We start from the raw sequence: 17,298 nt of genomic DNA on the forward strand, positions 1-17,298 counted from the left end.
CAAAAGACACTGCGGCTGGACAGCAAGGTGACACATGCAGGGGAAGACAATCATCATGACTGCAGCCATAATAGGGGGGGGGGGCACTTTTTATGGTATGTTTGCAGGATCTGGTTTGGGTCCATACAATAATATTAACCAAAACCACTGATTGGTTCAGAGCTCTTTATATCAGAAACACATTTATTGTAGTGTGTCCTCGATGGATCCAGGGAGTCGTATAATACGACTCTCTGGTGTCCTTCGCCTTGCTGCCGAGTTGTTCTGTGATATCAAATAGGCCAGACATAACATTTCTATAATTATTCTAATAAATTATTATAATATTAGGCCGGGAAAGAAAAACCAAGTCTCAAAAACAGAGAAGTGGCTATCAGAATACACACGAGCACAATCAGCATTCGTGAGGTGGGTGGCAACAGAAGAATCATATTCACGATCAACAGAAGTTTGAAACCGTTGCCATTAATTTTGAGCTGTAGGTCCACACAGTCAGACGTTTCCAGCCCATCTGTTTTACTCTTGCCTTGATGGTCTAAAATGTACTTGTCTGGGTGTAGAAAAAAAAGTAGAAGGACGGTGGCCGGCTGCCAACTAGGCAAAACTAGTTACTGTACTAGCAGATAATTATCTACCTGCTAAAAAGCGATGCAAAGGACTGTGCTGACCGGCGTTACTTCCTCGATATCGCGATAACGATCCAGCAAGCCTCTTATCTACCCTGGCCTGGCCCCAACTACTACCCTAGGCCCTCTGCAGGTCTCACACGCCGTATGCGGTCTAAAACCTTGGCAGGGATATGAATGACCATGCGTCAATGGTAAAAACGCGCGAAATATGCCTTGTTTGAGTTGGGGACATGTGATATATGTACGCCGCGGTAGTACGCCATGCGCTGTCTTTGCTCGTGCACGCAGCTGTACCGTGCGCGCGTACGCACAACGCGCGCACGTGGATCACGATTCCGAATGCCGTACACAAATGATATGAATGAACGCAGTACAGTATACAGACTGTCAGTACACGTCGATGTCGTTGGATGCAGATTTTCATTCAATCTTTCACTATCCATCTCCTTGATTGCTTTCTGGTTCGCCTGGGAAGGTTGTGATGCTGGTAAACTGCTAGCAGTTGTATCTTTTCGCGTCGGCAGCTGGTTGGGAGGAGAGCCAAGATGAGTCGGTGTGTTCTCCGCTCGCGGCACTGCAGTGTCGGAGCTTGTCCTGCTGTTTCAGTCGCCCTTCGCGGCTCATCCACGACGTAAGTAGATCTACTCACTGGCTTTGCATGAATAACAATTTGCTTCAAGGAAGAGCATTTTGCTTGTGTTCTTCTGATCAGCATTGCATTTCTGGTCGGAAAGAAGCCATTTTACCATAGCATCCTTTCAATCAGAAGCTGACAGTACTGACGCTACGTAGTCGAGTCGTATGCATGACCCCGGCACAAACAGCACATGGCGCGAAGCGTAGGGTTCGCGGATTGTCATACACTGACTGCTGCCCGTGAGCTGATCAATCAGTCTGCATCATCACTCTCGCCACACTGAAAGATTTTGAACGTGTCCTTGACTGACTGTTATCATTATGGTTCTCATCTTGAGATATATTGCGCAACTGTACTGCAACTTTCGGTGTATGAATAACCCGTGGCACTTGTGCCAGTGTGATCATGTGTTGAGGGGCTCGTATACTAGTATGCACAAGAACCGTATGCATCAGGGACAGAATAGGGTGTATTGTACAGTCCATTTCAAAACTATAGACGCGTAGGGTTTTTGAAATATTTCAAATTTGGCTGGAACTTTTTGAGAATAGTTTTCGGAATATTGCTCAGGTCCGCTCCACAATTACTCTCATATAGTTTCTAAACGATTGGATAACAGACGCCCAATTTGGAAAAAATTATGCACAAAGTGATCACAGATTTTATGTGGTATAGATGCTGGCATAACGGTTTTTGCCTAGGTACGCGTCTATAGTTTTGAAATGGACTGTAGGAGACTGTAGAATGCACAATACAAGGCCCAATCGTACGGCCAGGACCTGGGGTGGAATCAACATATATCCAGTCGAATGACCAGGGCTCAGTGCAGCATTGGTGTGGCCCACTCAAGCTGGTCTGCCCAGGCCAGTATTCAGGCACTTAATTTAAGATGGGTGTTGGTCACACTCCCATTGGTATCCAGCTAAGCGCAATGCAGGGAAAACTGGTTGCCCGACTGGCATCAATTCCCCCCGATGTGATTGCGCAGATGAGACCTGGTTTCAACCACCACCCAAGGGATTGGCCTATGGTGGTAGGTGAACGCAGCTGGTCTCTGAAAACTAGGGCGATCCTTGTATATTCTAGCACATTTCGTGCCGAAGACAAGTGGTTTTGTAGTCCAGGTGGTGGCTGATACTTCAAAGAAGTACGTGTACCAGATGGTGTCTTGACCAGGTTTCACCAATGCAGTACACATGCTGCAATACAGTGGCATCTTAGTCATGTCATGATGTGAGAAATGTTTGAACTGCTAATGACTGGTAGATTGAGACATGCTTATCTGTTTTGTCTGCTCTGCAGGCCTGTACACCACCAAGTTCCACGGCAAGTCGAAAAACCCGAGGTATGTGTTTGCGTGCGTGTGTGTGTGTGTCTGTGTCTGTTTGAACATGCAAGCAGGTGTGTTCTCCTGTAGCCAAGTGGCAGAAATAGCTGTTATACAGTACGGTACTGTGCTGGCAGTGAGTCCAGTCGCCAGTCCTCTTCAAGTCTTGTGTGCGCTCTTGGATGAGATTAATGTTGTATGCTATGAGCCTATGCCTATTAATATGAATATTACACTCAAACTCCCTTTGTCTGGATTCGTCAGGTCCAGATTGCCTCACCCACTGGACAGCCTCTGGGTCATGTGGTGTGCTGTATTTGACCATGGTGTGGGTCGTTCCCAAGTTGAACATGCCCTACACGTAGTTGTGCATAACTTGAATAAATAATTAGTATCAAACTGGGTCCCCGCATGGACCGGGTACGGGGGGAGTTCAGTTGTATGCTCATATTCGTTGCTTCCACCACCTGGTTTTCTGTGCTCAACAGATCGACACAACCTGGCAGATGCGTGCTCTGCCGCTAAAGCTTCAGCAGCCAGTCCCAAGGTATGTGCGAGCAGCTTATTGACTTGACTTTTGCATGTGCAGCTATGGGACCTGTCCAAGGTTAGAGGACTTACTTTGTGAAATGTGTGTTTTCCACTTTTCATTTTTTTGTGCAGTGATCTGGAAATTGCACAGGCCCAAGAACCCAAAGACATCAGCGAGGTGGCGGAAGAGCTTGGCTTGCACTCGCATGAGGTAAGCATTACGTTGGGATGGCAGAAGGCGAAACCAACACGGGCAGTTGCCATCGTCGTTTACAGTGTACAACATCAACAACACTTACGTCCGTTTTGGTGCCTTTCTGTGTCATTGTTGTGGTTCCAGATTGATTTCTACGGTCGCAAGAAAGCCAAGGTTTCATTGGATGTACTTGACCGCCTCGCATCGGAACCAGATGGCAAATATGTCCTTGTGGCAGGGTGAGGTTGCATGCAGCTTTCCATCGATCCGATTGTTGTTGTTGCGGCTGCTGCAGTTGTTTGAAATCTTTTATTCTCGCAATTAGACTGTTGTTGTTGTTGTTGTTGTTGTTTGTTGTTGTTTGTTGTGGCGTCTCTGCATGCTCCAATATACAGGCGAATAGGTGTACTTTTTGATTGTTGAATGTGTATTGCATTGACAAGCTGGGGTTCGATGCAGTGGTTTGTTATTGATGGCACTCTTCTTCGGTATGAATTGTTGCTGCAGAATCACACCGACACCGCTCGGTGAAGGCAAGAGCACTACAGTAATGGGCCTTGTCCAATCATTGGGTGCTCATCTCGGTGAGAATGCTTTCGCGTGCATCCGCCAGCCATCCCAGGGCCCCACGTTCGGCATCAAGGGCGGCGCTGCAGGTGGTGGCTACTCGCAAGTCATCCCGATGGAAGAGGTCAGCTTTTCTGCATGTCAAGTCACCATAGCAGACTTTTGTGTGTATGGCTGTGCACTCGTTAGTCATTCAGTTTACTTTTCTTCGGTACTACTAGTATTGCTGAACCTGTTGATTGTGTATGCATTTGTGTCGTGTGCAGTTCAACCTTCACTTGACCGGTGATAACCATGCTATCACCGCTGCCAACAATCTCCTGGGTTAGTTCAGCAATTCCATGCGCACTTTGTATTTTCTTTTTATGTGAGTGGATGCTCTTATGTTCTAGGAACTGCACCTGCAGGCTTTCATAATAGAAAGCTGAACAAAATTCAAGCCTGGCGTGACCTGAAAGACAAATAAATTTAACGCCAGTCACAGAAGCACACATATCCGTGCATGCTATGTACTGGCATTGCAGTACATACTCCCGTGCATAGTATGTACTGTCATGGCAGGCGTCAGTGCTATATCACGCATTCCTGAGGCCTGCTCGCCTACATTTTAGTATTTTGCATATGGAGCGGCGCCCGCTCTATTATCTTCAGCAGCAATTTAGCGCCATATCTCACGTATGGTTAGCATCATAATGATCAGTTGCAGGGTTTATTTTTCAGTTGTTGGATGATTACTTTAAAGACATGAAACCTTTTTAAATGTACAACATTCGACTGGATCTCTTCTCTTCATACGTGCTAAACATGAATATGCCATACTGAAGTTGCCAGAGTTTTCACTGCTACACTGTACATCTTTACCGGTCATTTCTTCTGCCTCACACATCCTGTGCATGTATTGTTCAGATGCTGCCTGGCGTGAAGCATGATACACTAGTAGTAGTGGAATCAGGAATCCTCAGTTCGGTCTGGTTTTTCCCCCTTCTTGCTCCATAGCTGCTGCAATCGACGCACGGATGCTTCATGAAAGCTCACAATCAGATAAGGTAGGTACATGTATGTACATGAATGTGAGTGCTTGCGTGGCATGGGCCGGTGCAGTGTCCACATTTATAATCTGCTTTGGGTGACATTAATTTCTGATTACTCTAATTTCAGAAATTTTCGGTGCTTAATATTTTCGGTATGAGGGCAAAAGGCCAGGTTAGGTGAACAGAAATTTTCCAAACAGAGAAGCAGTTCGCTATTGGTTTATGTGTGTTAGTGTTTGTTCGGTGTAGTGAAATTTTAGGTATGAAACAGATGCACCGAAAGTACCGAAAATAAAAGTACACCGAAAATTTGTGAAATTACAGTAATTTCCAGGCATGGTGGTGGCCTGACACAAGTGAAACTTCCTATGAAGCTGGTTTTGTTCTTCAACACAATTGTATAGGCGGTGGTAACCCGAATGTGTGAACTTTCTTTTCTTTTAAATTTCTGATTCCTGTTTGTGACCACTACGCTGTGCTGGGCAATTCATTTATTGCCCTCTCTTCGGTGTTCTTTCTTCTTTTCATATCGCAGCGTCTGTACAGCCGACTAGTTCCAGTTGTCAATGGAAAGCGCGCCTTCAGTGCCATTCAAATTCGCCGTCTGGAGGTGTGTTCTCTTGTTACATTTTATGTTTGCATTCGGTGTGTGTGTGTGTATGCTCGCGCGTGTGTGTTGACGTGAATGTGTGTGTGTGTGTGTATGCACGCGCGCGCGCGTGTGTGTTGACGTGAATGTGTGCGTGTATGTGTGTGTGTGTGTGTGTGTGTGTGTTTGGTTGTTTGGGAGTGAGTAGGGATTTTGTCATAGTTGGGCCGTGACGTGAATCCGTTGCTGACTGGTCTGGCATGCCTGGTTAATCTGTGAATCATTGCATCTTTGCCTGCTTGCTTGGAGTCTTTAGATACATTACTATGAGGTGTATCCATATGCATATATAGCCTGTATGATTGAAAGAACAACTGTTCAATCATAATCGTGCGTGGAATACTTGTTTGGCAACAGCAACCTGGACTAGAATCGTCTTTGTTCCCTACTGACTTTGTCCTCTTCTGCAGAAACTGGGAATTAATAAAACAGACCCCGACTCTCTGACGGAAGAGGAGCTGGGTCGGTTTGCTCGCCTGGACATTGATCCAGACACGATAACCTGGCAGAGGGTAGTGGACACGAACGATCGGTTTCTGCGTGGCATCACAGTCGGCCAGGGTCCCAAGGAAAAGGGTGCTGAACGACAGGTGTGTATATGTGGACGTGTGTGTGCGTGTGTGTGTCTGTTGCTTTGAGTTTCGATAGGGTACCCGTACTCCACTTGCGTACACCGGCATCATGCTATGTTCTTGCGAAAGTAGAACTTCGAATTGATTATGTTCAGAGTGTGCTGTGTGTTTGGGAGAAGAGGGGGGGGGGGGGGGGTTGCTCCTCCCTCCTTACAATGCCCGTGTTGGACAAGCAGTGACGAATAATCACTTTTACTAAAAGAACTGCATTCAAGTACACCATACCATATTTCAAGAACCGACAGCATTGGATTGCTACGTGTGGTTCACATGAACTGGTGCGTCCTGGAAAGTGACAATAAGAAACAAGTTGAAGTCAGACTTGACACTGCGGAGTCACCGAACAGCTATGCAGCCCAACAAGCTTGACCCAGACACATAGCGGAACAAGACATATTTGGTAGTAACTTGCACATTCACGCGTTCTCTCATCCACTTGCTCGAATGGAGCCGGCATCGGCCTGCATGGCAGTCAGCAAAAATAAAGTTAAAGAAAACTTGAGCGCACCGGCACGTTGCTGAATAATCAGAGATAATGCGCTAAGTCCTCAATTTCGTTGCTTGCTCTTTTTGGTGTGTCCTCTTGCCACAGGCCCAGTTTGACATAACTGTTGCCAGTGAGATTATGGCAATTCTGGCCCTGACTACAGATCTGGACGACATGAGGCAAAGGTAAGGGTGATGAACATCCGTTGGCAGCCATGTGCTAGCTCCGCTACGTATGCCATACATGTATACGATACACTCTGCATGGGGTACCGTAGAACAATGAACATTGACGCAAATCGTTACTAGTACGTACGAGCAAAGCGGACATCCAGTTGCCGTGCATATGAATGGCACAGAGGTAGTACATGATTGTACATCTTGCATTGTCTGCGCCACAGCTGCGTGCCGGTGCGTGCGTGGAGTGCCCTCCCAGTTTCTTGGTTTGCAGAGGATTGTGTTTTGACTGTCCTTTGATGGCCTTGTATTTCTTGTGCAGGTTTGCTCGCATTGTCGTCGCCAGCAATCGTGCTGGTGAGCCCGTGACAGCAGAGGATCTTGTAAGTGCCAGCTTGGAAGCATCTTGGCTGCAAAGCTGAACGTTCACAACGTTTTGGACAGTATCATTTACGCTTCAGTTGTGTAGACGTTACAGGTGACCCAGTCCGCGAATTAGTAACAATTTGTGGCCACTTACCGGGTGTTTGTGACTGTGTGCTTGGTTGGTAGGACCGTGCTTGGTCACCGAGTCCACTCCTACGTATAGTATGTGTGTATGTGACATTGTATGATATACGATTATACGTGTGTGTGTGTGTGTGTGTGTGTGTGTGTGTGTGTGTGTGTGTGTGTGTGTGTGTGTGTGTGTGTGTGTGTGTGTGTGTGTGTGTGTGTGTGTGCATATTTGTGTGTGTGTGTGTGTGTGTGTGTGTGTGTGTGTGTGTGTGTGCGTGCATGCATGCATGCATGCCTGTGCAACGTACAAACATGTAGGGCATCAGCGGTGCACTGACAGTTCTGATGAAGGATGCTATTCGCCCTAATCTCATGCAGACTCTAGAGGTGAGTGACGTACTGTAAATTGAGAAACTTTCGCTAGAGATTAAATTTCGCTATTTTCGCGACCATCACATATTCGCGAATATAAATCGCCGCAAAACCTCTCCGGACACTGATTGGAGACTAGTGTTCTAATGTGTGTGTGGGTGGGTGTGCGTGTGCGTGTGTCCAGGGAACACCGGCACTTGTCCATGCAGGTCCTTTCGCCAACATTGCTCACGGCAACTCATCCATCGTTGCGGATCGTATTGCATTGAAGGTAGCAGGGCGCGATGGTTACGTCGGTGAGTGTCAGCCTATGTTGTACTTGCACTCTCAATACCTGCTGCAAGTTAGCTTTGCGTGATGCATGATTGCACCATCCTTGCTGGTGAGCCAGGTTCCTAGTTTCCAGATTGAGATGTGTCTCAAGTGTTGTCCGTGCATTTGAAGGTTGTCCAGGTGGATGGGCGGGTGGTTTGGTTTGGTTCAATTGAGTTTGACTGGTGATTCTGTTGCCCTTGTTCCACAGTGACCGAGGCTGGATTCGGCGCAGACATTGGCATGGAGAAGTTCTTCAACATCAAATGCCGTGCCAGTGGTGAGTTTGTTGTTCTGTCTGCTTCAACGCGTCAATCACTGTCTGATATCTGATGAAAATCCCTCCCTTGAAGACCAGGAGGGCATACTCAACCACTTTTGTCATGGGTGCTAATAATATATTGATAGCATTGATACTGCTATCCATGGCTCATCGAAGTCTTGAATGGACCTAGGAAGCCTAAGATTGTGCTGCACTGCGATGTGTACATTATCCACTGGATAAGCAGTTAGAACTTGGGTCTGGATCTTGTCCTCGGCAGAACCCCGCAATAGCGGAGTCCATGAGCATGTTGCTGACCTTAGTGTGTATTCCAGCACTCCTGCTGGTGGGGTGATGAGCTTGCAGAAAATGTGCTCTGTTACATGTCCCATCTTCCTCACCGCATATATACTGTACAGTATGACTCTGTTACATGTCCCATCTTCCTCACCGCATATATACTGTACAGTATGACGTGCAGGGCTGTGAAAGATGCTGGTTGTCCTCTTGACCTGGACGATTGCTAGGCTTGTTCTCTTGACCTGGACGATTGCTAGGCTTGTTCAGGTTTTACAGCACATATGTACATATGTGCAATACACACAGAAGGCACTTCATATTGCCTGATGATTGCATTGTGCAAGACACTCCGAGTTGCGACAAACTCTGTAAACCTCCTGTGTGCCTTTTGTGTGTGATAATGTTCCACGTCGTGTTGAGCCCTCTCCGCTGGCGAAAGGAAATTTTCCTCCTTGTACATGTGTGCAATATGTATTTGTTTGTTTTGGTGTTGTTAACAGGCCTGGTACCTCACTGTGTCGTCTTGGTTGCAACCGTGCGTGCTTTGAAGATGCATGGCGGTGGCCCCAAGGTGCGTAGATCTACCTAGCTGGCTAGCTGCACAACTGAATGCCAGTTTGAACTTTCCCTGGTGATACACTTGGTATCGATGGGACCGAGTACTGGCCACATGCTGGGTACAGTGCAGTAAAGTGTACTGAACAAGTTTGTCGACGTTGCCCCCTCTATGAACAGTTTAGTGGTGCTTGCATGGTTGTATGCGTTGTTCTCTCAAATATTCTGCGAAGATATTTTCCCCGTCTCCCAGTTATCTGAGCTAATGTGTGTGCGTGTGTGCATTTCTTAGGTTGTTGCTGGTGCGCCTCTTCCAAGAGAATACGTTGAGGAGGTAAGGTTTGCCATGCTTGAGCTGCCTCCGCTGCATGCATCTTGGTTACTCTGGCTGCTTTGTTGGTGATATTTCCAGCGGTTTGCTTTCTTGAAACACTGCTGCAGCTTGTTCCTGGTTGATTCATGTAGGGGCATTGGCCCTGCTCATCGACCGTGTTCTCTCTCTATCTCTCTGCATGTGACTTGCACAATGCAAGTACTTACATTAATATGCGTAAATAAAATATCAAAGGATCAGTCGGGGGAATTTGAAGTTCTCCCGATCCTTTCAAAAAAATATTTAAAAAATTTCACGGTTCGCGTGAAACTCGGCCAAAGGCCCAGTTTTCCGCATCCGCGGGAACGCCACCACCCTCTTGGATCAAGGTGCAGATGCAGTTACTAAGCGGTGGGAGGTGAGTAGATCAGACCCACCACAAAGTGCAATATGCATAAGTCAGCGGAAAAGCGTGAGAGCTCCAGTGTGGTGAGCAACCACCTTTCTTATAAAATTCTAACATATTTGTTGTATTCTTGTTCTGATTTTTGAGTGTTGCTTTGCGGTGACGACGGATATTCTTGATCCCATTGTTATTGCCCTGTATGCATTGGGTAATATCACCTATGTCGTGTCTCTGTATGCTGTGGGGATTGTGTGCCTTGTAGAATGTTGAACTTGCCCGTGCCGGCTGTGCCAATCTGCGAAAGCAAATCGAGAATGCCACCAAGTTTGGTGTGCCTGTGGTGGTGTGTGTCAATAAATTCAAGTAAGCATCCTGATCCATTATACTAATAATGTTGTGATGCCTGACCTTAGCACTGGTGACCGTCATTTATTGGGCAGTTTCTTGTGATAGTGTGTCCGGATAGACCTTTCAAGTTCTTTGCCTGACTTTACTGCTTCTATCCATCCTACTGTGCCGGCTGAACACAATGTGTTTCTCTTTTAATGTGCATGCGTCCACTCCAGGCAAGATACACCAGCAGAACTTGCAGCAATACTTGAAGAAGCTCGCTCAGCAGGCGCTTCCGAGGCCGCAGTGTCCGACCACTGGTCGCTTGGTGGCGAGGGTGCTGTTGACCTGGCGAAGGCTGTGCGTAGGGCGTGCAATCAGCCAAGCGACTTCCGCTACTTGTACAACCTGGAGGTAAGTTACTTTCAAGCATATTTGCTGCTTGTACTTTGCAAGCTGGGTAGCTTGGTATGATTGATTATGTATAGCTTATCTTCCTCTCACTATGCCATTTGGCCTGAATATGCTGACTGCTTTTATATTTAAAAAATTGCCGCTGTTTTTCTCTGATGTCATTTCTTCATTTTGATTTGGTGATTTTCATCTGTTCAGGACGATATCCCCACCAAGATTGAAACCATCGCTCGTGAAATCTACGGTGCTGCTGGTATCGAACTCTCTGAACAAGCCAAGGCCAAGATTGACACCTACAACAGACAGGTGAAGTGCCAGACTTTGCTAATGCTGTTTTACCAGATGCACCCGTCTAACGTATCTTCGTACTTCGAGTGCAGTTTAAGATATAATAATACAGGTCAACTTGCGTCATCCAGAGGACGGTGGAGGTACCACTTTCCTCTACACTTCTATGTTCTTGCCCAAGCCCGACCGAGTAGTGGCCTTTGCTTATCCGTTATGAAATGGCTCCTATTTAATGTGTAATCATGAATGAAATTCCGACATACAATCCTAACCCGAGTTAAAGCAGATTGTGCACAATTCCGTTTTTTTGGTAGAAACAATAAACTCCTCCAAATTTCAATTGTCCATTACTGTAAAGTACCGCGAGACCGCCCCACCTTGATTTTTACAGCCAGGGAAATGAAAATCGTACAGCAGAGTGCAACGAAGTGTGTACGGTGTGAGAACCTTAGTGTACTACGGTCACACTTAGCCGTTTTTTGTGCTGAGATCGTGTCCGCTCGAAGATAAATTGAGATATTTGATGGATTGACTGTACAACAACTTGCAATGTGTGTACAATGCTCGTGTCGTATGACTTACAGACAGGACACCACCTCCACAATACGACCACAAAAGGACGAGATGGTGGGGCGCTTTCGCGGTACTTTACGATATAATGTATAAACAAAACATACGGTCATTGACATCTGGATTTTCACTAGTACCGCTCAGATGTGAGAAGTCACACCTTACTGTTGACCGTTCTGCCCCATGCTACGGTGTCTAATCTGACTGAGTGTAACTTATAGTTTGACTTCTGTCGTTCCTGGCTCACGAGTGTAGGATCGTACGCAGGCACTCTTGCGTGCGTCCCCGTTTGACTACTTTGTACTTGCAGTCCTTGGAGCTAGTTTTATGTCACTAGTCCGATAGCAAACCCTCATGCTTTGACACACACAAACACAGGTTAGTTCAACTTCTCCCAAAGGGCCATCTATCAGGAAAATTACAAGCACAGGATTACTCCTGGCTCAGCGTCTCTGCTTCGGCAGAGGCTAGACTGGCGGCGTTGACGGCGACTGCGTCGGTTGCGGCCGTCAGGCGTTCCCTTTCTGCCTTGGCGGCGTCGACGGCGGCTGCAATTGCGGGAGTTACTGTGGGTGGCCTCGGTGGTGCAGCACCGGATTGCCGTTGTCTTTTGGGCGGGAGGCCCCTCTTCGATCGCCGAAGCGAACTTCTTCAGCGCGTTCAGTACGGACATCAAGCCGCCCGACAGAGCCCAGAGTTTCTGAGCCTGTGATGGTCGGTTCAGCACTTCAAGTGCGAACGTACCGGCCTGCAAGGCCACCAACAAGTCCTGCTGGTGACTTGCGTGCCTAGGCAGTGTCCTTGCTGGGGTGGTAATTCGGTTGTCCGCCATTCTGTTCAAGAAGGGGACACACGTTCAAAAATGTCAGCATTATCGCTTGATCCTGGTCACAGCACCAAATGTCGCTGTCCCGGCAGAATTTCAAGGTGATGTCATTTTAGTATGACACCATGCGTATTTTGCACGTACTATCAGGTGCCGGTATCCTGGGACTGTGGTGGACAAAGCTCTATTCGATTCCGAACAAACTAACTGTTAGTTCAAGGAAACGCGTGTTGACACTCCGTACGGATGTCGTAAGTCACTGGTGCAAGGAGCAATGCACCATAAAAATGACGTCAACTTGAAATTCTGCCGGGACATGGCCAGTGATCTATCTAGTGGCACCAGGCAGTCAACCAATATAGTCGACATCAAGCAGATAAGTAGCTCACCTGTTCTACGGCTCACACAGCAGTGTAGTCGAGGGTTGAAGGGAGTGATTGAAGATGTTTATTGTTAGAAAAGGCTAGCTATTTATGTGATTGCTAGGATAGCACTCAAAACTGACTGTGTACCATCATCTGTCTTCGGGACTTCGTTTTGTGTGTATACAGGGTTTCGGCAATTTGCCTATTTGCATGGCGAAGACTCACCTCTCCCTGTCGCATGACCCGGAGCGAAAGGGTGCACCATCTGGTAAGTTGACTCCTTTCGGTGTGTTGCTGTAGCGCCACTGTACTACTATTGCTGTTGGCACCACTGCACTACTATTGCTGTATGAAGTTTTACAATGCCTACACCATAGCTTAGTGGTCAGAGGATCGCTAGTCTCAAGCGAAGGTCCCTGGTTCAAGTCCTGATGGTGACAGTCTTTTCTTCTTCTTCAGACTTTCCCATTTTCCTTCCTTCAAGTTGATGAAAGTTCTTAGGTGCTTCTGTATATGAATCATGTAATTTTAAAAGAGGACCAAAGAGCTACAAGGCATGCTATAATATCCACTAACACCACCAGTTACTTTACAATCAGCTCCATCAGCAATCTTTTCTTCTTATTAATTAGTCCTTGGCTCTCCACTCGAGTCTACACCACTTTGTAATAATGTAATTTTAGGTGTATTAAAATTTCGGTGTCTGGGACCTGCTAAGTTTCCGGTGTTATGAATAGAATTTTAGGTGACCAGTTTTCCCTTCACATACAGTCTCCGGTGCCCTATAGGTGTAATCTAAATTTAGGTGCCTGGTTTCTCTACTGACTTTACCGGCATAAGTTACACCGAAAATAATGTGTTTTTAATACAGTACGGATTTTAAATCATGTCATTTGTTAGTTGTATCATCATGGCATAGGTCTGTTTCCTAATCGGTGTATGTACATTCATCTACAGCTCTTTCTAAATTTTGCTTTTGTGTTATTTCCGACTTGCCCTCATTGACCACAGGATTCACTCTGCCGATTCGTGACATCCGGGCCAGTGTTGGTGCAGGGTTCCTGTACCCGCTCGTTGGCACCGTAAGTTGTACTTGTTGTGTATCTGCACCAGGATATGATGCAGGCAACATGACCAGTGTGTCTTCGACTTCATGCGTCTATGTATGTGTGTGGGGGGGGGGGGTGCATCTCTTTGCTTGTGTTCGTCAGCAGTGCTAAGATTCATGAGATATGTATCGATTCTGGTACTCAGCACCCTGTTTACTATCTTCGTATTGTGGTGTGTCTCTCTTCAGATGAGCACCATGCCTGGCCTGCCCACGCGGCCCTGCTTCTACGACATTGACTTAGACGAGAAAGGCAATGTGATGGGCCTGTTCTAGTGGTTATGTGCACAGAACATCCCAATCCTGACCTGGTGTATACTGTCTAGAAATTGGTCTGTGGTGTGAATGGTAAAAACTGCACTGGACATGCTTACCTGTTGTGGCACTCTTCACCCATCTTGAAACCCGCTATATAACAGATCTCCCACTGATGTGCCTGATTCTATTACTCTTTCTCATATTCTCTTCTTTCACCGTTCTATGTCTTCGATCTTTACCAATCAATATTTTGATTAAACTGTGTCAATTTCTTGCACTCGTATACAGTACTTTATAGTCGCCTGGTGATCGTGACTTCGTGAAACTCTGAGTTGCAACAAAGCTCCCCCCCTCTCTCTCTCTCTCTCTCTCTCTCTCTCTCGTACTTGTAATGTATGTAATACTTTACTTTTCCGTTGCTATTTCTAGACTGGTTACAGTTTGGCTGCATACAGTATGCTTTTCTCCATGGTTGTGCATTGGACAAGACTGAATCATGCCATAGCCATATCCCAGGATCATGCATATTCCAGAAAAGCCACACTGATACAGTGCAACTTTTCAGCGTAGCTGGCGTAAGCATATGCTGGGATTGCACCATTCAACAACTTGCAAGGCTGAAGAATTGACCCCCACTGTTCAGCCTGGGATTGCACCACACAGCTGCCCCCCACCCCGTGGCAGAATGTCAGAAATGCTGTGCAGAATTCTGCGGCTGAAAACAGTAAATCCTGCGCTAATTCTGCAAGCCCTTCTACATTCTGCGCTAATTCTGCAAGGAAGATGAATGCAAAACAGATCGAATTTCCGCTACCCTACCGAAGTTTGTTGTCCCATAAATTCTGCACCAAAATTACCCTGTGCAAAATCCTGGTCCAAAAATTGAAAGCTCCAAAATACACTGCAAGTTATTTGATTTTGAACGTCACGAGCAGGCCACCCAAGCTAGCAGGTTGCTTTGGCTGTGAAATACATCACAAGTCTCCAGAAAAAGCAGTTTGTCGCTCTTTTCTGCAATATTCCGCGGGCTTTTCTGAATTCTGCAATCCGTGGAATCGCGGAATTCACAGGGACAGACACAGCTATGAAGTGGCTTTTTCAGCCAAGTGAATCCCTACTTTTTCGTCTTTTCATTATTAATTTTTTCCTGCACACATCATACCACATACTCCGGCATGCACTGGCTGTTGGTAACCAGTAACCACCCAGGAGAATGAAAGAAAAGTCAGGAGGAGTCTGATACACGCACCACATACACTTACACCCAGAGTTTATTTTCCTGGTTGAGGCGACAAGAAAAATAATACGTGTACATGTACGAGAGACTCGTACAACTGAAACGCATCCTGGGGGCATGAAATCCGCACTGTATCGCATGCACACACGCACGCATACACACACACACACACACATATTATGGTATGCACGCAGGTTGCTGGGAAATTTTGAACAACTCTCCTGGCAGCTAGTCAGGTGGCTTGGCTGATGTAGTATGTGCGAGTACAACTAGAGCTGGCATGAATAGCTGGTATGACAATCCCAGTCTCTAAAGACAACAACAACAAAAAAAAGTCTACTGCAGCCTGCTCATAGAATGCCCGGCAATAACAGTGCAACTATTTCAGTAACTGTATGATTATGGAGAGGTACATGGCGAATGTGCTATCCTTGCGCATTCCTCACTCGAGTCTACCCCACGTAAACCATGGTAAACGGCCATTGCAGTGAAGACTACCTTGCTAGCTGGATACAGTAGAGTCGCACGCCGAAGAACGTCCAGCCTGAAATGCTAAGAACGCCACAGCCTAAAGCTAAGAACGGCGATGTTGGCTTTCTGGCAGCTCTTGGGATACATGTGATCCAGCACGAATTTGGAACGTTCTTGGACACGTGACTACTGTATCTGCTGCAAGCAGAACGTGTGCATGGCTAAAACAACCAGACACTATGCAGAGAGCTGTGCAACTTCTAGATGTATCCTCATGTGATGCTGAAATTAATTGGACATGGGGTAAGGATAGGCCCTGTGGCTGTACCTCTCAGGAGCTGGCTGCGAACCTGGGGCTGGACAACAACCAAGCAAAACTGCTCTGTGGCAATCTCATGCAAAAAAGGCACTAGAAGTGACAACTGGCATGAATGAAACAACCTGTAGTTCTTTCCCGTGGTCATGTTCCACACCCAACGGCGTTCAACAATGGCTTCAACGTCCAGAAACCACACAATCAAACGTTAGTGCAACATAAAAAATGCAAGAAAAGGGCTGCAAAGAAACTAACGTGACGTGGCGGTTTCAGAACTGAATATGGTTGCCAAGATAGATCAGAATTAAACATTCGGTAAACACCAGCCATCGAAGATGGAAATCAAATTCATCAAGACGGTATACTCTGTACACCGAGAACTATTTAAAAAAAAGGATGTCAACGCATGAAAGCTTGGGGACCAAGAATTTTCTAACAGAATTTCGTGCTCACGGAAATGTATTCAGCATGAGGCATGCCTCCTAGCCTTCCTTTTGTGCTAACTCATATTTTGTCTCATGAGTATTTTGTGTGAAGTGAGCTCCAATGTACACGGGCTGGGACCTACACTAGCGAAGAAAATACCAGCATAACGATTAGCTCTTGGATTTACCAGCATACTTTTTTTGAATGGGTAGAATGCATAGAAAAATATCTTGAAGGCAAACTAGTATGTGCAGGTGTGTTCCTTATAAATAATTGTAGAGGTGTCCGGTAACATTTCAAAGGTCACCCTCAAATATCTCCACAGGACTTCTCAACTATGTTCAGTATGAAAAATTGAAAACAACACCAGTACGGTGCAACCGTTGGGAATTACTGACCTCTAGCTCTGCTTGACAAGAGAAAGTCTGACGAACTCGTGGTTTCGAGTATGCATGCACACATCTCAGCCCAACGACGTTACGTCTATGGAATTTTCTGGAAGATGGCTGAAGAATTAACGAGATTCTCCACATATTGTGAGAGCACATCGTTCTCTGACTTCAGCTTCATATTCTCCTCCTTCACACCCTGAACTCGCTGAGACAAATCATCCAAAGTATTCTGCAGTTCCAAGATCTCCCGTATCAGATCTGCCTTGTTTGCAGGAGCAGCGCTGGGTGCACTGCTTTCTTGATCCATCCTGGTCAAATGAATGGAGGAACAACAAAGGCTTGTGTACAAGCAGCAAGACACTTTTAGTGTACAAACGTGTACCATAAAGCCAGATTAGCTAGCTGTATAATCAATAG

The 17,298-nt window shown here is 46.3% G+C and overlaps 1 protein-coding gene across 1 annotated transcript; it reads left to right on the forward strand.

Annotated features, from left to right (window-relative positions):
* The first annotated feature begins 1,048 nt into the window (after positions 1-1,048).
* Positions 1,049-14,564, forward strand: LOC135804644 (C-1-tetrahydrofolate synthase, cytoplasmic-like). Its single transcript, XM_065318561.1, has 23 exons — positions 1,049-1,260; positions 2,569-2,611; positions 3,082-3,140; positions 3,257-3,335; positions 3,465-3,559; positions 3,828-4,011; positions 4,154-4,211; positions 4,884-4,933; positions 5,454-5,528; positions 5,978-6,157; positions 6,792-6,871; positions 7,185-7,245; positions 7,679-7,747; positions 7,917-8,028; positions 8,256-8,324; positions 9,107-9,177; positions 9,454-9,495; positions 10,143-10,243; positions 10,447-10,624; positions 10,823-10,930; positions 12,860-12,941; positions 13,685-13,755; positions 13,971-14,564. The coding sequence occupies exons 1-23, from the start codon at positions 1,175-1,177 to the stop codon at positions 14,055-14,057; spliced, it is 2,040 nt and encodes a 679-aa protein (XP_065174633.1). The 5' UTR covers positions 1,049-1,174; the 3' UTR covers positions 14,058-14,564.
* The last annotated feature ends 2,734 nt before the right edge of the window (positions 14,565-17,298 follow it).

This window comes from Sycon ciliatum, chromosome 1 (assembly GCF_964019385.1).
Source record: "Sycon ciliatum chromosome 1, ocSycCili1.1, whole genome shotgun sequence".
Lineage (NCBI taxonomy): Eukaryota > Metazoa > Porifera > Calcarea > Leucosolenida > Sycettidae > Sycon > Sycon ciliatum.

Coding starts and splice junctions, on each gene's coding strand:
- LOC135804644 (XM_065318561.1), top strand. CDS start 1,175: ATGAGTCGGTGTGTTCTCCGCTCGCGGCACTGCAGTGTCGGAGCTTGT. Junction 3,560..3,827: donor AAATATGTCCTTGTGGCAGG/GTGAGGTTGCAT, acceptor TTGTTGCTGCAG/AATCACACCGACACCGCTCG. Junction 4,934..5,453: donor AAAGCTCACAATCAGATAAG/GTAGGTACATGT, acceptor TTCATATCGCAG/CGTCTGTACAGCCGACTAGT.